Source organism: Corvus moneduloides, chromosome 9 (assembly GCF_009650955.1).
Source record: "Corvus moneduloides isolate bCorMon1 chromosome 9, bCorMon1.pri, whole genome shotgun sequence".
NCBI classification, from domain to species: Eukaryota; Metazoa; Chordata; class Aves; order Passeriformes; family Corvidae; genus Corvus; species Corvus moneduloides.
The window spans coordinates 7,309,885-7,330,649 of record NC_045484.1 but is presented as its reverse complement, the minus strand read 5'-3'; the positions used below and the strand labels follow the sequence as shown (position 1 = coordinate 7,330,649).

The window sequence follows — 20,765 nt, the reverse complement described above, 5'->3', positions numbered from 1 at the left end:
TAATTTATAACCAGTGGAAATTTTGAAAATCATTTTCTACTGCCAGCAGAGAATGTGCAGACAGTCTCTCGCCACTGCGACTGTCCACTCTCACTGGAAAATACAGAGGGTTAAACTTGAGACTTGATGTAAATACTGTCTTCTATTCCTTTTGGTCCAAGTGAATTCAAAGCAGTTCAAGACACATGAAACTTTGGTTTCTTAAAAGTCAAACATTGAAACAACACCTATTTTCAAACTAACCACCACAGCTTCGTGCAGTTTCACAGAACTGCTAGAAGACTGTTCTGTCAACTTGAGGAATTAGGAATCAATTCTGACCACAGGACTTCATGTCTTCAGTACGGTTGTACAACTCGTTGCCTGCACGTGAAAAGCCTGAAAGGTGAGCAGCAAAACCATGGGTGGAAGTGGTTACCCAAGGAACACTTAGACATCAACACAGAAGGTGCACACAGACTCATTAGCCACAAAGCACAGACAAGCCAGCAGATGAAACTAAAAATCACTCTCCTAGCATAAGCTGAGCGCAGCTTCAAGGTCTTACCCCTGCTAGGCATCAACAGGCGCTTCTTCATGTTGCCTGATAGAGCACAAGTGAACAGAAAAGAGAAAAACATCACATCAGCAACCTGAACAGCAGCAGTTTTAAAAGTTCTTAATGTTAAAACACAATCAGATATCAAATGTTTGCAATTATATTTCAGATAAGCTACATATAAAGTTAAAATTAAAGGTAAAAATGAGAAAGACTCTGGATCTCCCTCCCTGCTGAGTCACCATTACACCAACTGTTGTTTTCCCCAGTTAAGGAGAGCTACCCTCTGTGTTCTCACTCCCACTAAGACCATTTCAACAGACACTTTTCTCCTCATCTGAGATAGAGACTGCCCTTTCTCTTCCCTGACACTCTCAGGCAAGAGTTATTCTTCGGAACAGAGACCTGGAGTCCACGCCAGGAACATCCTGCTTTTATCTCCCACTTCAAACACCTTTCCCTTGCCTTCTGTTCGTGAGGAGGTGAAGCCCAAGCACAGAGGTGGTCAGTAACAAGGCCAACAAGGGAAACACCACTCCAAAAGTCTATTAAGGTAGTCTTCACACTACTAATTGAAAAACTGAAGGAAACTTTCTCCTTCGCTATCCCGTTTGTGAGGTTGGCCAAGCCAGGCAGAGTTTCACTAGCACAGTGACTTTATGTGCATGCACCTCCCAGGCAGTACACATCAGGTGCCTCACCCAAAAGGAGAAATGGGACAGGTGACTTTAACAAAAGTTAAAAATAACCTCCCTCAAGAATAAGGAACTCAGAATTTATATAAAGGACTATGAGTTTACATAATCTCCTTGTATACAATAAAGACAGAAGAAAAAGCCTATAGACACAACATAAATTTTGTGGAGAAATATTTACCATCCATTCCATTGTGTTGTTCATAACTTCTTTTTCCCAGGATAGTTGGGGACCCATTATTAATGACAGGTGTAAACTTAGCAGGAGTCAGATTGTTGAGAGAACTGGATAAGCTCTTTGCAGGATCTGGTTTCGGAGGACATGGATGAGACTCTGGTGGAAAACAGCAAAGTAGTATTTTTTCATTAGCAAAGATACTGGAATTATAAAGCTGAAAACAACCTGCAAAATTCCAAGGTGACCAAGTACACCTCCTCTTACATACAATCTATCTCAAGTCAATAGTTTTGACTGGAGATTGCTATAAAGCATTTCCATATATTTAGGAACTCACCACTACTAAAGATGTTAAAATCATTATCATAGTATTATCCTAAAATAAGATTTGATAGTAAAAGCACTTTGTATGTATTTCTGTAATACTGTTCTCCAATAATTTGGGGTGATTTTTGGGGTGCTGTATACTAAAACCTAACTTTGGACATTCATGCAACATCCCTAAAAACTCTGGGGAAATTACAACTTTGCCAGTTTGCCAGAAATGTTTATAAAAAATACAATTTCTCAAATGGCAAAAAACCCTGAAGATTCAAAAACCCACTATAAAGAACAGAACATCTGAATGCAAGCTTTGGGCCAAGGCAGAGTTCAAGCCCACCATCTTCAAATGAAAAGACTTTGAGAAAGTTACAAGCAACAGCAAATGGGAGCTTCAACAGAGTCTCTCTCTCGCAGACCCAACAGCAGAGTAACATATAAATTCAATCCTACTAACACCACCAAAAAATCCTTCTTGCCAGTCCATCAGCCTCCCTCCATTTCCATCACTCTTTTCTCCCAGCTCAGTAATCCAATGACACAGTGCAAGGAAAACTCAAAATCTACTGCTACGTTCTGTACAATTATTAAAATAAAGATTTTATCCAACAGCAAACTTCTCCCTTTATTTGCTCTCTTTTGTTGCACTCTATGTGAATAAAGGTTTCTCAATCCACGTATCCCATTAGAACACAGCAGAAGTACAATGCTCAACAGAGAAGCAGTAAATATTTAATACACCCTCAGCCTTACAATATTTCATCAACAAAAACATTCAAAGAAACCTAAAATCAACTCCAGTGTTGCTTATCTAAATAAAAAAGCAATCAACCTCCCCGCTAAGCTGGAAGCCCTCAAAGTGCCCCTGTCTAAGACTCTTCTGAGGCGAGACTGGCTGCCAGAACAACCTGAGGGATGTCTGCAGGGCAGCGGGGAATGCTGGGGAAAAGGATTTGGCATTTGTCTGGAGCCAGCATTGGCATGTCACATAGCATCACTCTGGATGCTTCCAGCACCTCAAACTTACACCAAAGTCCTGGATGGAACTACTCAGTACTGCCCCACAGATCAGCTGATGAGGCACAAGTCCTCAAGAAAAATTGTAGTTAAAAAGATAATAAAAAACCCACCAAAACCCACTAGGAAAGTAAAAAAATAGAAGTATGATCCCCTTGTCTAGGTTCAGCACAGAACAGCCAGTAACTGATTCACAAGGTCTGGGACACAGTGCTGTCCTAAACTCAACTGTACAAACTGCCTCCAGACAGCCCAAAACCAGAAAAAGTGAACAATCAAATGTTCCTGAAACATGATGTCAGTGCCCCCATTAGCAGATGGTAACTTGTCCACATATACATCAGAAGCCACAGCAAACACATCCCTCCCTTCACTTGAAAAAGTTTCTGATACAGCTTTATGACCCTGCAGTGGACTGCAGAGACACTGGGTCTGTCAGATTAAGTAGGAAAAGTAAAAAGGAGACGTTACTGGGATGGGTTTTGCGTTTTGTTTTGTTTGTGGGGTGGGAGTTCTTTGTGGTTTGTTTTTTGTTTGTTTTTAATCCAGAATGAGCATCTACACCTAGACTCAAATGGAAAACCCAAATGGTCAGCAGCGTAGGTAGGAGGGTGTTTCCTATATTTGGGGGGTTTTGCATGTGGTGGTTTGGTTTGTTTAATACCTAAATACCGGAGTACTGCTTCTAAAGGCTTTCGAACCACTTGCTTTAATAGCAATGGGTTTTCTGATGCCTCAGGTAAACGTGCTGTGCCTGCAAAACACAGAAAAATAATTAGAGGGTGAAGACATTCAGCTATTATAGCAAAACTAAGTGAATAACTCCAGTGTCCTGAAAGAGCCTTCCCGTTCACAAACACAGGAGAATGCTCCATGTAATACCAAACGTGAATGTTTTAAAACAAACAGCTCATGAACTTTCAAAGGTATTTGCCCAGCCTACCATCAGTTAGAAGGCTCTGCAAGTACAGCTAGATTTTGTGACAGCACTAGCTACGTGCAAGAGAACATCTCAGCAAGCTGCAACTCAAAACTTTATAGGACAGGAGTCTCAAAGGGCTCCTTGGCCAAGAGGTCTCAGCTGCAGCACACTCACATTCTGCTTTGATTGCTGCACTGTTAATGGGCAGATAGGGGTGTCTTGCAGCGTGCCAAGGGCGCAAGATATCTCGACATAAACGTCTGGCAATTCTGGTCAGTTTTGTTGTATGGAGATAGAAAGCTTGTCGTGTCTTCATAGCAAACTTGGGACTCCCACTATTTCGTACTGGCACACCATGAGGACTCTAAAGGGAAAGAAAAATAAAAATGGTTTCTGAAAAAGTAATTAAAAAGTATGGTTCTAAAGAAATGAAAGTATTATGTAAAAACATTTGCAACTACTGATTCTCAGGCATAAGAACAGAAGTGGTATTACAGATGAAAAAATTTTCAGCCCAGCTATTCCCCATTTCCTAAATCTTATTCAAAATATCTCAAAGGATAAAATGAAGGTAAACCTTTTCACTTCACAGAGAAGTATTCATTTCTGTGCCGTCCCAAGTTTTAAGTCAGGGATCCAAAAGCCAGCCATGAAGAAGCTACCTGGTGCTATCACATAATTTAGAGCTTATACACTCAAGAGAAAAACTCTCCAGTTTTGGGCGCTTAGGGCTGCTCTGGATGTACAATGCAAACTCCTTGTAACAAAGCATTTGCCAGAAGGAGAGAAAATCAGAAGAGCTGCATGACAAAAATACGTACCACAAACTCACTTTCCAAAGAAAACGTATGGCATGCAGGAATGGTCTTGGCTCAAAGCCACAAGAATTTGTTTTAATTCTTACTCTTAACTCAGAAATGTACTCATAGATGTCAAATATTCATTGCATATAGTAAAGACTACTACTGGAAGACATTTATCAGCTACTGAGAACCAACACGGTTATCTTCTTTAGGAAAAGCAACTAAGTCAACCAATGAAATAATGCAAGTAGTATCTTGTTATCTCAAGCCAACCCACAGCTGGAAAACAGGAAGAAAGTTCAATTTGGGGAGAACAAGGCTTTCCCTTCTCTGACTATTTACATACTTTTAATTAACAAACAAGAGGGATAAGGTTGATAAAACCTGGAAGTTATCTCAGCAATTAGGAGGCTTCAGAGGGCAAAGAGAAGCCTGGAAAGGATAAAGGTTAAACAAAAGAAATGGAAAGGGAACGACAGCAAAGAATAGGAGAGGAAAGAAATTAACCAGAGATAGAAGTTCTTTGTGTGCTACCCTTCTATCCATGACAATGATAGTTACTTTTTCCAATCAGCTTAATGTCTAATGCTTCCAGATCAAACTTTCACCAAATTCAGAAAAAAATCTGAGAACTTTGGTTTTCAAATAACAGAGGAAAAATGAAACAGAAACAGTTCATACAATGCTTACTCAAACCTATCCAAAAAAAGGATGATTATTAAAAAAAAAACAGAATTAGGTAGAAAAAAAAGATAAAAGATCTCTAAAAAGCCACTAGCTATTTGGGGTATATCTAATTTTGAATATGCCTTGGGAAAGTAAATTGGTTTCAGGAAATAATTAATTCATTTGGAGAGAAAAAACCAGTGCTGTTCCCCCTACAGCAAAAATCATGGAAACCAAATACCAGAAACACTGGGTGGCATTTCAGTTTCTCCCATCTCCACTAAGTCATTTCACGCATTTGAAGGCTACTTTGCTAAACAAATGATGTTGTTTTTTTTTCTCAGGGCAGTACTTCGCAACAGATTACTTCTAGCCGAGGCGAACGCGCCAACTTCTGCTTGACATGAAATATCAAACCCAAGGACAACGATGAAGGCTGAAGGCATTCTTTTGGTGGTTAAATATTTAAGAACAGTGAGCAGGCAGTTAGGTATCATGACACTCAGTTTGCCAGGCAGAGGCACCAGTCTGCCTTGTGGATACCCACCAAATTATTGCGGTTTGGTCCAGGCCTCTCCCCATCTAACCGTGTTGGCATTTTCAAGCCACCGTATTTCTTCCAGTAGGTCCAACAGGATGCACAGAGGCGACACTGCATGTTAGGGGGACCCCAAGAATACCACTGGTAAGACTGGGTGGCTAGAGATAACAAAGGTGGAAATTATATATATCCTTACACAGGATCACTTTTCAGATCTTATTCTCTTTAGAAGCAGCAGAAGCACAAAAGAAAACATCCCCCCCCCCCCCCCCAGAGCAAAGCTCACACAGACCTTAGAAAACTAATGATGGCTTCACTGTCATCAGCACTGCTACACATACTTTTGATTTCAGCAGAATTGATTACATTAATTAATCTAAATCCCTTTTAAAATGCAAACAGAAAAAAACAATTATCAGGATGAGAAAATTTCCTGCCAATGGAACTGAACTCTTTTTGCTAGAGAATTTCTGCAGAACATGGGAAACAGCAAAAATTGTCTTCAGGAACTTCCCATACATTAGTTTTACAACTGAAGAATGTACAGTCTGTGACTGGACATCTCATACAGTCCTACATTCCAGCATCTCTAAAGGCTCCCCATAAAGGAGCACACTCATTAGAACTCAGTATTATTAGTATCAGCAGCAGATCAAATACAGTGGTGTCACATATTTTCAAATCTACTAAAAAATGATGAAAAGAATTGTCAAATTCACACACCTTGATTTAAATATTCACTCAATAGTAACCTGCAATTATGTAGAACATTTACTAACTCCCCCTTTAGTACTTCATAATTCTATTTACAAATGTAACACCAGTAGTTAAAAAACAAAACAACCTGAAACAAACAAACAAAAAAAGAAACAAAAACAAACTCAAAAAAACCCTGCTTAAACACTGCTATATCCAATTCTTCCCCACACCCCCAGCACGAGACAGCTTTTACTTTAACATTTACATCTCAGCACTCACTCTGCACACACAGCTGCTGTTCTGGCACTTACTGTAACAGCTCTCACAGGCCCGTCCTGCTCCCGCGTTCTGTGCCTGGACTCCAGTACCATTTACCACTCCTGGTTTGACATTATTTACATTGATCTGGTTGGGGTTTGGCTTGTTACTTAAGACACAAAGCAAAAAGAATGACAAGTGTTAACTGAGGCATGCAATTCTTTATTTGACTTTTGAAAGTATGGCCCAAAACGTTTGAAGACTCAAATTTCATTCAGCACGTGGCTTCCAGAACCAGCTGTAATTACCAGCAATCTGACTTTTATGAACACACTGTCTCCAGTAATATTTTAAAAATACCGATAATGAAAATAACTGATAGTTGGATGCCATTTACAAGACTTTAAAACCTTTTAAAAAACAATAAACCAGGCCACATAGGTATCCCTATTGACTATCCCAGACATTTGAATCTAGGTAAAAACAGATCTCACTTACAGGTCCTCAACATGAGAGGTATTTTACTTAAATCTCCAAAAAGAAGGCTGGGGGCTGGAGCAGGAGCAGTAGGCAGAGAGAGGGCAATGTCTGCTTTATTTAGGGAAATATAACCCTAGACTGCAGTCACAAATATTTCCATGTTGTCTCACTGGCCATTATTCACACAAGTACACCCAACAAGTAACAACATCTGGGTCACCTCAGCTCATCCCTATACCCTCTTTAAAATGATGATTCAGGAAAAACTAGGAGCTAAGAGCTAAAAAATAGCTACTGGCAGGAGCTGAGAATGGAAGGCCAACAAAACCTTGGCATGGAGAGCAGGATGAAATAGCACATCTCTGCAGAGGAAGAAGTGTCTGAGGGGGAAAATGAGGCCTTCAAAAAATCCTTGGCATGGGAGGGAAGAAGGAGGACAGAGTACTGCTATTGCAAGGACGGGACTTCTGGGGAATGGAGAAAGGTGGAAGAAGTCATACATGAAGTTTCAAACAACAGTACATGAGGAGTTTACCAAACATGCAAGGACTCTAGGGTGCTGTTAGGAGTTCACACTATAGAAGCAACAAAGAGCAGGCAGGCTTTGGAGCCAACTGCTGAACATAAGCCTGAATTGCAATGCTGATTTACATTCCTATCATACTCTCTTACCTGAAGATTGAAGGGAGTGGGCATATTCCTTTTATTTCCAACTAATGAACCCATTATTTAAAAGCAGAAATATCTTAAAATGGCTTTCTGCAATCCCCTTTTCTTAGACATCAGTTGCACACTGACACAGGAGTCACAGTGACTTCAGTAGGCCAGAGTATTTGCTATGTTTCACCCTGGCTAGTGCTACAAAACCAGCATTGTGGGAATAGAGCCAAATTAAGTTCTTTCTAATGGGGCACCAGCATCAGGTTTCATGTTCTCAGCAATGATCCCTGGAAGCAAAGGAGTTCCAAGTGACAGAGTTCTGCAGGCAACTGAAAAGCTGATGCTGCCCTGGAAGCCAGAAAACATCCTTCTTATCTGAAAATGTCCAATCACGTCCTGAGATACACAGCTCAGTTAAGCTCCATTTTGACAGAGACAAAATAGGTTCTGCTGTGAATGAACTACAGGAACCACACACAGGTTGCATAAAGAGGCAAGACTCTTCCTCTAGACCAGGAAAAACTTCCAATAGTGTTCTCACTGTAAAATTCAGAGCCTTTCTGCAACAGAGAAAGCTCAGGAGGCCAAGTGGCACAGGAACAGTGTAAGGAGTTTGTTCCTACAGTGCACTGAGCAGCACACCCACAGCTCAAAAGCAGCAGAGGAGATTAAAAAAAAAAAAAAAAAAAAAAGACATTTAGATTAATTCACAAGCCTGAATATGTTTTCGTCTCCTTCTGCTTATTAATTTGCCCACCTCCTACGAAGACTGAAGTGTTTCAGGGTGCTTATCAGAAAGGCACCAAGTTCTGACCCCACAGATGGCAGGAGATCCACAGGCAAGTTTAACAAAGGGGCAGTTGAAAGAGGGAACATTCACGCTCCCCTGCTCTGGGACGTCACTATAGTAACCTGCTGCAAAAGAACTTTTGCCAATGATTCATGAGCAAACTCCATGTGCAAACATGACCAAGACGCTGCAAAACAAACAGCCCTCACAGATGCACACTGCTACAAGGGGCGTTGCTCCACTGAGAAAAAGACTGAAGTAAAGAAAACTAAGGCCTTACAGTTCAACATCAGGCCTGTTGCTTCCTTTCTCTACCTTGGATTTATCCTCCAAAAAGGCAGCGACGTAGTCTGAAATCCATCAGTAAAGCCCAACAAAGCACTGGGACCAGAAAGGAGGATGATGGCCTGACTCCTTTATCCTCTCAAAAACCATTATCAAGCTTGTATTTAAACACAAGTGGAAAAGATGCACTGGTGAAAGCCGATCACCAAACCACACTTATCAGCAGGACTAACATGCTGTAGTTGTGGCAAACTCCAGGATTCTGCAGCACTACAATTAATGAAGCTGCAGCAAGCATCGGAGAGTGTCCTGCTCCAAAGCTAAGGTCAAGTTTCACAGTGGCAGTAACAATAAAATTCAGGCAGATAATGTTTTCATCATATGAGAAGCAAAAACCTCTTAATTGTTGATGATATGTTAATTAAACTTGCTTGATATGACCAAAGCCTGCTACAGCTATTAACAAGAGAATCAGATGAGTAACTGGATGGATCATTAAGCAATTAATGAAGCTGAAGCTAAAGATGCAAATAAGGTAGTGAGAATACTGATGGTGTGGCAAACTGTCATTTCCAGTTCTTGTATCAGGAATGGAAGTCTCTTAAAGGGGTTTCAGTTGTGAAGGAGCAGTCAGTCATGCTAGAAAAGGGATCATGAAGTGCAGATTTCTGGGCTGTACTCTTCAGATCAATCGCAATGGAAGAGGTGGAGGCAATAAAGCAGGTGCAGAGAGAAGGTGCTGGAAGCCTGTCAACATGGACTGAAGCCCCTGTACAAAAAAATCCAACCTGGAGATAATCTTGATCCCCACAAAGGACTGATATGCCCTCAGTAAACAAGTAGACAGCATTTGACCCACAGCACGGTGATAAAATTTTTGTTGTTAGAAATAATTATAAACTTAATACCACCCAGTGAATGTTTCCTGTTATTGAAGAACCCATGTGTGCTGGATGCAACTGAACAATTAAGAAATAAAGCCTCAGAAATAAAAACAATTTAAAATCCTTTGTAAGGCACATTTGTGCCATTTACATCTAGACATCTAATAGAAGTGTCTGGATCCAGGCAATGGAGGTGAGCTTTCCTCACAGCTCTCCAGCCTCCTGTAAATACCCACTTCTAACAACAGGTCTAATGACCATTAAACAGTGCTTTTTGAAAAGGAGCAGATTTCTCCAACAAAATGTTGGAGATTTCCATTTTAACTACCACAGCTCCAGAAGGAAGAGCAGCATTACACCTTTAAGTTTTCCATGTTGCCATGAACCTCTGTACAATGAAACAGGGAAGAAAAATAGTCTTGCTCTTCAAGCAGAGGACAACCAAGCAACAGACAAAGGAATTATCTTCAGCTTGTTAAGCAGCTGCCCCTTGTAGTGATCCAAAGCTTTGACCTATTCCTGAAGTTTCCCTACTGGATTCACAAAAGGGGCACAGTAGGGAGAACAATATTTCCCTGCTTCACAGCCTTTGAGAGGCAGCTTGACAAAGTGCTTTGAGATTCTCAGATAAAATACTGTAAATAGAATGTATTCATTAACACATACAGATGTAGAGTTAAAAGTCACATTTTTCACCAGTACATTTTGGACTGGAAATTGTGTGGAGCAGTTCATTCTTCCCTTTCTGTTCTTACCCCTCCTGGTATCACTTAGATCAAAGCAAATGAGAGAAAAGCCACACAAAACTGGATGTCTCAGCCTTCATGATTGCAGATGCCCTAATCCCAAAAAGCACAAGCTACACAACCAGATCTTTACCAAAAAGAAGCAAGTAATTGGTACATATGATGCCTGTAAGATTAGTAAAACTAGAGCATGACTTCCACAACAACCTGAAGAGTATGTTTGGGTACATATGAGAACACGAAAGAGTCTGAGACTACACCTGCATGAAGAAGGCCTCCAAACACTGCAATCACTTCAGAGGATGGCAGGATGAGGCATGTGAGAATGTGGAATCTCTTTGTGCATTCAGATATCTATTGCTGCTTCAACACCACTCCCACTGACAGAGACAGTGCTACAGAAGACAACTAAAACATTTGTTTTTCAGTATTTCCTGAGTTTAACTGATTTTACACTTTTTCCTTTCACCAGAAAAGCACATTAGTGCTTTTCAGCCAAAGGGCTGCATTGCAAAGCCATATTTATAGACATTAGGTTCTGTCAAGTCAACTACAAATGTCTGTCCCGAAACCAGGGTTATTCTTTGAAGAGGTACAGAAATGTTTGTTCAATCTAGGTCAGAAGTGTTTTTCTAAGACGTTGGTTTAGGACTTGATAATCTCACATCAATTACCTCTATGACCCTCCATGCTTTAGTTACCCATGTTAATAAATTTGGGGCACAGTCTCAAGTTAAAAAAATATCAACTCTAAAGCTTTACATTGAGCTGTTATTTTTCATTGTGTTACATGTATGTGACCTTTGAAGACAGCTCCTATTCTTTTTCTTATTATTTTCCTCCTCTCTGCTAGATTTTCCTATTAACATCGGAGAAACAAACAAGAGACCTATCAACGGAAGACAGCCAGAGACAAAAAAAAAGATAAAATTGTTTGAGCCTGGTATCCTCCAGGGTCTCTCACTGCCAACAATTTTACACCAGTTACTGTTAAAATGTGTTTCAGTCAATCGGCAGATACGCTTCTGCATAGGTCTTGTGACAGCCTACACCAAGTAATTTATTTTTGAGGTGACAAGTGGATCATTATGGCTCAAGCCTAGGAACAGGAATGGGCTCAGTAACATGATAAGGACAAATCAATAACATTGATATTTAGATCCCTACACCGTGCATTGCTATTGCAAACCAAGAATATAATCTTCTTCTAGGTCACAAGATAATGTAGATACCATACAGTCCCTATATGCCAGACCTTGTACTCAAGCTTGTGTAGAAGTAATACAAAAAGCTTAGAAATATTTAATTGCTGCCATATTTGGAGGTATTAATAGCAAGAAAACAGCAGAAGCATTCATATGGGATTAAGTAAATCAAGTAATTGCTACTTTTCCTGATACAAATGAAAGGATATTGAAAGAGAAGGAAAACATTTTATCAAATAATATGTAAGTTAAGGTATAACACTCATAAAATGAACCGTGACTGGAAATCAAAGCCAGAGACAAGAAGAGCAGGCACGTGGGCAGAGACAGGTCTGTTCCTGAAGCAGGGAGGTAAGCTGCTGATTTGATTATGTGTTCTTTAGATAGGAACAAGAATTACCTTGCTGAGGGGTAAGATGCCACTCCAGGCAGCCATTATCAAATGAGCACCACAACCTTCCAAACACAAAGCCCTCCTTCCACACATTATAATCCAAGAGCAACAGCAGGACTGTCAGGCTCTCTCGTCTGCAATATCCTTTTGCATCTGCAGTCTAAATTACACTGCCTTTTGCTTTACAAGCTTATTACATTGTGAATTCATGTTTAATTTGATGTCCAGTGTCCCCCTGCAGAGTAACACTGTCCACAAAAAGCAATATTGTTGAAAGACTGCGTGACAAGAAATCTGTTTGGCTTCACTCTGAATATTACACCTCACTTTTAGTAAATTCACCTGAGAGGTATTGAGGTATTTCAAACCAAAAAAGAAATCATGGATCCTCTATTTTCAGCAGAAATAAGGGGCTGCCTTGCAAGCTAAATATATAAAAATTAGTTTTATCAAAAGTAACAGAACAGATGGTAGAAGTTCATAAATATTTAAAAGGAGACAGCATAAAAGAGTGAAGGAGTTATTGGGGATAATACACAGGGGAACATATCAGAGTGAAAGTTGAAAAGTGAAAGGAAAGGGTAGACTAGAAATTCTGCATTATAACAACTATTGACTAGGCTATGCAGAGAAAATGAAATAGAAGACATTTTAGTAAGAATTTTGTTTTAAAATACATGTACACATATCAATAATCATACATTATTTTTAATATATAATGATATATACATTTGTTAGGAAACAAACATGCATTGGTGATCCACTGCTGAGAAAAACTAATAGAAAAACAGAGAGATTATTGAACAGTTAATTAGCTACCCTTTTGTTCACAACCATGCTGACCTGCCAGCAAGCTCCCAACTCCCCAACTCCCAAGTCCATATAAAAATAAAAATTAGAAGATAAGTAACAGTTGCTTCAGGATGGGAACATTATACAGGATGAAGGAAATGAGCAACATGAGACCACAACATCCTAACCAGGAAATAGTAATATTGGTAGGCCATGGAAACTGCTACACCAGTCCTCCTGTAATGAGATAGAAAACAAAACAAGAGATACTTACTAGTTGGGTATATACACTTGTTTTAGCTTGCTTTCTGCTTCTGCTGCTTTCAATCGTTTCTTTGAATAGAAAAAAGAAAACAATTAAAATAAAAATAAGACCCACCTTACCTGAGTCAAGTAGCAAACCTATAAGGACTTCAGCAATTATTTACTGAGCAGCTCCACTAAATCTTCCAACAAGAAAATATTCACTGAAGACAATTGTGGGCATCAATTGACTATGCAGCTTTGCAAAAAAGTCGAAGAGATGCCAAGCTACTAATAATGAGGACAAACTTTTCATTCCCATCTACCTCAATTCAAATTCCTTTTTTTAAAAGGCTTTTATTTGTCCTGCAGAGAAAGATCTGACATGTCAGTGTTGATTCTCTATTAAAACATTCACCAACTGGACAGTAACAGGTACAACAATGCAACCTCTCCATCACAGCTCCTCAACAGCTGAGCCAATTCATTCAAAGTTTCAAGTAAGACTTTTGTGTCGATACCCCTAAACTTCTGAAGGCTCAGTGACACTGAAGATTTTTCTTGAGACATTAAAAAGGTCAAGAACACCTTTTCTAACTCAAACCTTCACCCCTTAAACAGTAGGAGAGGCACACTGAGATTCAAGTTTTCTCTTTATTACATTTGCAAAATAAATTTTGGGTGAGCCTCTGGCATCTCTAGTTCAACCCCCTGCTCAAAGCTGGTACCAGCTGTCTGCATAAAGCTGTGACAATGTTTTCCAGACAAACCAGCAGCATGGGGATATTCCAGATAAACAGATTAGCCAAACATTTTCTATGCAGCAGCCTCAAGGCATGGTCTAGGAAAATGTAAAGCTGAAGTCAGTATCTTCATAGAAGCAGGAAGCACCAGAAAACATAATAAAATTGAAGAGTGTGTCACTGAAGAGCTGGACAAACATAAAAATTGTTTTTACAGACACACACAGAAACAACAAAGTAAATGTTTCCTGTAAGCATAAAGCTTTTATCAGGACAGTTTTAAACAACAATTTTCTATATGACAATCTGCCAGTTCCTCACCAAAGCTCTCTAGACTCCTAAAGAATTCCCCTCTTCCCTTTTCCTGCAAATAACAGTCAACCTATTTTAGAAATCAAAGAATGAAGTTGTCAGACAAGAGAGCAAGGAAAGAGAAAACAGAACCTCTGAAAGTTATCCTGAGACTATGGCTACACCTTCAGAGCTGTACTCCTGGCTGACTCCGTTCTGCTGGAGCCGGCCAGCTTCCGAGACTGCTTCTGTTAAACCCCACCTAGGACAAGAACTGCTGCCTGAAAACTGGCCTCAAGAAAACCCAGATGAAGAAGACCTTGTGGAGACAATCCTTATCAATCCTACAGATGTGCAGGAATCAATCACACATTTTGCTGCCAATCAGTGATGGAACTGAAGAGGTTCTCCTGAATACAAATGGCATGCCCAAACTGAACGTTTTCAAGACACCCTAACTGAGCATCTTTATGTAAGAAACAAAACCACCCAAAGAGGGGCCCCAAGAAGTGCTGTCACAATGGTTCTCCAAACATCATCAGAAATCCTCCTCCACCTTCCAGAGAGACACTACACAAAAAAATCATCCTTTAACAAAATGCATGCTCAGGTGCCTTCCTGCTCAGGAACTGGAGCCTGTTCCACACAGCCTCAGGCTGAAAAAGAGGACTTCATCCTTGAGGCACAGATTGCCACGGGCACTTACACTGGCAGATGAACAGCTACAGAGCTCAGTCTCCCCAGGAAATACATGGAAATCCAACACCAGATACTGACAAACAGCTTAAAACACTGTTTGATGACCAGTACCAGAATCCAATTTCCTTGAGAAAGGAAATTCAGGAAACTTACACTGGTAGAGAACTGTTGTGTTTTTTAAATTTCTACATTGTGAGAGGAAAAAGCTGTGTTTTCTTGACAAAATCTCCCATGGGGACTATCTGGCATCATTATGTTATGACAGTTTTGGAAATCTATGAATGCAAGAGCTTCATCCAAGCACAAAGCATTATCAGCAACTGAAATATTCTCCTGTGCACAACATAAAGTCATCTGCCTTGGGGACATGGCTAATTTAGGGTATTAAGCAGTATTTTAGTAAACAGGTGATGAATGTCAACCTCACCCCACAGATTTCCTTTGTGACTGATGACCATGGAGCAAGCCCTGAGCTAACAACTGCCATAAGTCACCTGGACTCCACCACAACCCCCTCTCCTACAGCTGCCTGGGAACCAGCACAGCACACGACAAATAGTACACACCCCTATTACAAACAGCAGACCAGGAAAATTGAGGGTTTCCAGAAGGTACCACAATATCTTGGGTAAGAAGAGGCTTTGCACTAAGTACCTGTGGCTGTGGGCAATCAATAGACCAGATATGATGAGTTTCCTCTTTCCTTACAGTGACTGATCCCAGAAGGTACAAAAGAAAGATGCTTGAAATGTAGTCGTGCACAATTTCAAAATAATCCCTTCCCTGAGAGAGTGCTTTGCTAGGTCCTTTGCCAGGTATTAATTGATATGTGCCTAAAGCATATTTATACTATAAATTCTTAATGCTATCTGATGTAGTTAATAATGTCCTCACTCCCAAGAAAAATCCAGAACATTTGTAACTTTTTCTAGCAGTTTGGCCTAAAAAAAATCTTTTCTCTGAGTTATTTATATACACAGATCTTAAGTATATCCTCTTATTTACCTCATCATATTTCCCCCATCTATAAAAGGAAGATATTTCCAACTTGTCTATCCCACAGGGACCAAGGGATTAAAGTACTAAGCACTGTACATCCAAGTTGGTGCAAACATCTGTCCATTATATATCCTCTCCCAGATTTGACATCCTATCCCCTGAGCTTGAAAGAGTTTTATAATAGGTGACGTATCAGAGCAAATGATTGTGGTCATTTTCTAAAGAGCAAACATTTATAAAGAGGAAATAACAGAAGAAATCCAGGAACACTGTGGATATTTCAACATCCACAACACAAGAGTTGGGTTGATGGACAGCATGAGGATGCCTCAAAACATCCTCAAATATCGAGCCTTTATTAGTTCATGATAGGGAAGACAAATTACACCTTCTGGATTCAGAGGAGAACTTTCACAATGTTTATTCTTTTTCAAACCTCTGAACATACAACAGAGGTCAGAGAGGTGGGACAGAAGAGAGAATTAGTCTATGATGCATTTGGGAGAAATGCTCCCAGCTGCCTGTGCTCCAGCAACACACACCTCAGAATTGATGGGTTGTACCTATGGTTCTAGCAATTTTGGCAAGAAAGTGACTGAGTTCCATATTACCATAGATTCAACAGGAGGTGTTTGGGGATAAAACATCCCACAAATGTGGAAAAACCTTTCATTGATGTTATTTCTACACTTCAGCACACAGGACTTCATGAAGGCTGGTACATTAAGACATCATTCATAGCTCTGGGCTAGGTACAAAGCAAGCTTGCTTCTCTTAAAAAAGATGTTTTCTATCCGCATCAAGACTGACCCAGAGATCCCTACCTCATGGAGTCAAATCTAAGGGCACTTCCACTTTCCCCAGTGTGTTCTCATCATGCAGACCTTAAAACCAACTTTCTCTGTCTATTCCTCCTACACTTTTCTAATGGCACTTCCACGTAAGAAATAGAACAGTAGAAATTGATAGTATTTGATCTTCCCCTTGAAGTTACCTGCTCCTCAGACACAAACAAAAATGGAAAAAGTAAATTAAAGCCATTAACTCTCAGAAAGAAAGTGACTAATTCAAACAGTCATCTGCCACTGCCATGCCTCAAGCTTGTCTCAACCTTTGGAAAGTTTTAATGTTTTAAAGTTTTTAGGACTTCCCCTAATGATAAGCACAACAGTAGAAGCATTTAGTCTTTAAAAAAAAGTCACCCTGGAATTCACAACTATGTAAGAACTCAACCTCTACACTGAATGAAAATGTAGGCATAGCCACACACCACATCAACCCTCAGAGCTCTCAAATCACTGGAAGAAGCCAAAAAACAGCAGTTAATCAGTCAAAGCCATTTCAAACCTTCCTTAATCAGAAATATACACTCTTGTGTACTGACACAGAAAAACTGTCCCAGGAAAAGAATGTGTTTGAAGGAGACCCAGGATACTGAATTTGGAATGTATCACCTTAATTTTCTTCAAGACAAGTCTGAAGGGGTGTTACTGACAGGACAGCTCTTGGGATCACTGTGGACATTCAGGAGCCTGCACTAAACCACCAATTCTGTGTTGACACTGTAGTAGAATTAGTCCTTCTAGCAGCTCTGTTCTTGGAGGGTCATTCCTTCTCAAGATGACTGAACTCCTACTTATACTGGTAATATTCAAAAGCACGGTATAGCTAAAGCCAAATAAAAATTACTGGATACGAGATCCAAGTGCATGCTCCAAAAGAAGTCAATTTGCACACATCTCCATCTTGGTGTCCTACTCACATGACAATGCAGCAGGAAGTGCTGCACTGAGCCTTTTGATCTTAGGTACACCAAGCATGAGTACAAATTACTGTTCAGTTCTCAGAACAGGCTTTCTGTTGAAGGCAACTCAAAATGTCCCTTGCTCAATGGCAAGAAACAGGGAGATTCTAATTCAGGATTATGGCAGTGTTTTCTTATGCCAAGAAAACGTCAAGGGAAATATAGGAGGATGTAAACAGCTCCCAACTAACTGCTGCTTCTTCATCCAATTAGTTGGTGGCAAAAATCTTCATTCCTGTGTTTTGTAACTCACAGAAATACAGACAATTTAAATGCACTTTTAATGTTCATTCAGACAAAGATTTTACAAGAATAAGTAAGTTATTAATACTTCTATTAAACCCTCTAACATACAGACTTGGAATACAATTTAATCATCTTCTTGGAAAGAGGGAAGTGTGTTGCAGTGGGGATACTGCAACATACATATATCAAACCAGGAGTCCCGTGGAAAGGAAATATATATGGACAGACAGATTCTTGATAGCTGTTTCAGAGATGTTTATTTCTCCAGCCGCACGGCCGGGGCTCTGCCGAGGAACTGCTCCAGTCACGGGACCAAGGGTCCTTCTGCCCGCGCAGGGAACACAAACCAACCAACGGGAACGAGGCTGAGCAGGGGCAGGGAAGCCCCGTGTCTGTGCCCTCAGGGCCCCCCTCCCAGGGCTGCACGGCGGGGGAGGGACCCCGACACCTCACCCGTTTTATTTTAATAAAAGGAGAATGAAAACAACTGGATAAACATAACAAGAACAGTTTCAAAACAAAACAAGCCACCCTCCTGAGTCTTTAAATGTCCAAACAGATTCTGTGCAACATCTTAGGGCTGACAGAAGGGAGACAGAACTCTCTGAGCATGCTTTGTGGGGAAACTGAGGCAGGAGAGGGTTTAATTTCTTCCCTCCCCCTTTTCATCCCCCACTCAGCATTGGAAAGGGATTTTTGGGGAAACAATTGGCAAAAGCATGGTTTTGTGAGGGAAACCATGGATGAAAAAACGGATTGGGAACACACTGGGGGTAATAGGACATAGGGTAAAAGGGAAAGGTGGGATTAGGAAAGGGAGACTGTAGGGGGGGCTTACAATGGAGATATTGTCTAACATGACTACGATTTTTTGCATATATACTGCCTTTTACAGAAACACCATCAGGCCCAGTGACCTGCGATGCTTGTAACCCTTTTCTACCTCGTATAATTTTGAATTCCACCACCTCTCCATCTCCCAAGCTTGGGATGCATTTTTCAGGGTTATTCTTTTTAATAGCAGTTCTATGCACGAATATGTCTTGCTGGTTGTCACACCTTGTTATAAAACTATAATTTTGCTTAACATTATACCATTTCACTATCCCTAAGATCTTAGCTACTATGATTTTTTCCTTTTTTCGAGTAGCTGCTGTTTTCTGTCTCGCTGCATCTTTGCCCTCTCTTTTGGTCGCTCCCGTGTTGGAATTGTCAGGGCTGCTCGTGCTGCTGGGGCCGTCAGAGCTACTCGTGCCTGTGCGCTCTTCCCGGGGTCGCGTTCGAGGCCGTGCGGGCCGGGCCCGGCCGCGCCGCTCAGTTCTCCGTGCGTCGCCTCCTCTGGTCGCAGCTTCGCTGCCGCTGCCAGGTGCTGTACCCACGTCTCAGCCGGGCCCCCGGGCGACGACCCCCCCGCGCCCGGCTCCAGTGCGCGTTTCGGCTGGGCGCGGCTCCGCCCCACCGCCGCCGCCCGCGCGCCGCCCCTCTCGGGCATTCACGGGGCTCGCTCCACCACGCTCTGCGCGGGGCCGGGCGGGCACCACCGGGTCCCGCCGCGCCTCGCTCCGCCGCCGACACTGCGGCTCGCGTGGCTCCGCCCGCACACGGGAACTGCCTCGCTGCTGCTCGCAGAGCGCTCGGTGCACGTGGCCTGGGCCGCACGGTCCCTGCGCCAGGCTTCCCTTCGCCAGGACACAGCTGACATTGCTCAACAGTCTCGGTAACTAAATAATATTAATGAAAATATTCTTCCATCGGCATATATTTTGACTCCAGTATTAACTGTGTCCAAACGGTTTTCCAAAAGCCCTTGGTAAGAATTAAATCCCAAGAAACATAGAAAAAGTTCTTAAACAACCATGCCAGGAAGTGTTTCAGTTCTTTGAGCTTGAATCAAGCTAAAATTTACAAATCGTTGTTCAAGAATCATTTTAAGATAAATGTCCATATGCGGCTCTGAGAGCCAAGAGTCTTCCCACGGTTCCTCCATAGTTTAGATATGGAATAGCAAAGCAAAACCAAGAAGAGGAATCCAAAGTTTCCAGGGTTTACTCACACAAATCAGTCGCTTAGGGATCAGGGATCGTTCTGCTCTCAATTCTCCACCATTATTTTGCAGTGGGGATATTGCAACATACATATATCAAACCAGGAGTCCCGTGGAAAGGAAATATATAGGACAGACAGATTCTTGATAGCTGTTTTAGAGAGATGTTTATTTCTCCAGCCACATGGCCGGAGCTGTGCTCAGGAACTGTTCCAGTCACCGGAACAAGGCTCCTTCTGCCCGTGCAGGGAACACAAACCAACCAACGGGAACGAGGCTGAGCAGGGGCAGGGAAACCCCGTGTCTGTGCCCTCAGGGCCCCTCTGCCAGGGCTACACGGCGGGGGAGGAGACCCCAACAGAAGTGGAAGTGCAACAACTTGAGATACACTTTGCACATCCTTACTTGCGATACTTTCAGTATCTTATGCACAAAAATGCTGTCAGCCTCAGAACCATTCTGTGGTATTAGATCAAGGGAAGAGTCTACATAGAACAAACACTACGAAGAAACAGATGGAAAAAGTGGCAAAGGATGTACTCTGCCAAAGACTTTGCACTCATCAAGTAAAATATAAATGTAATATACCATTATTTGAACTACAACTTCCTATGCTTTCTCTTTGTGGTTACATATAGATGGTTCTCTCAAGCTTTTTATAAATGTTTCATGGTATTATTCGCTTGTACAAGCTGGGAATCTGAGATGAGGTCTTCAGCTCAGTTCAGACCTATTTGATGTAATTATCTCTGCACTGCAACTTCTACCTGTTCAGCTTATACTGTCTCCTAAGTGCAGAGTGTCTAACTGGAAGTTTTCCCC

At 41.3% G+C, this 20,765-nt stretch overlaps 1 protein-coding gene across 5 annotated transcripts in view; it reads right to left on the bottom strand.

The window, feature by feature from the left end:
• MTA1 (metastasis associated 1) overlaps positions 1 to 20,765 on the bottom strand; it is a 79,206-nt gene that overhangs the window by 19,206 nt on the left and 39,235 nt on the right. For all 5 annotated transcript variants that reach the window (XM_032117328.1, XM_032117330.1, XM_032117329.1 and 2 more), the window contains exons 11-17: positions 13,149 to 13,207; positions 6,692 to 6,807; positions 5,688 to 5,839; positions 3,846 to 4,035; positions 3,414 to 3,503; positions 1,415 to 1,567; positions 548 to 583 (exon numbers count right to left, since the gene is read on the bottom strand). In XM_032117328.1, the coding sequence (XP_031973219.1) occupies positions 548 to 583; positions 1,415 to 1,567; positions 3,414 to 3,503; positions 3,846 to 4,035; positions 5,688 to 5,839; positions 6,692 to 6,807; positions 13,149 to 13,207 (796 nt within the window). The remainder of the gene's footprint in view (positions 1 to 547; positions 584 to 1,414; positions 1,568 to 3,413; positions 3,504 to 3,845; positions 4,036 to 5,687; positions 5,840 to 6,691; positions 6,808 to 13,148; positions 13,208 to 20,765) is intronic.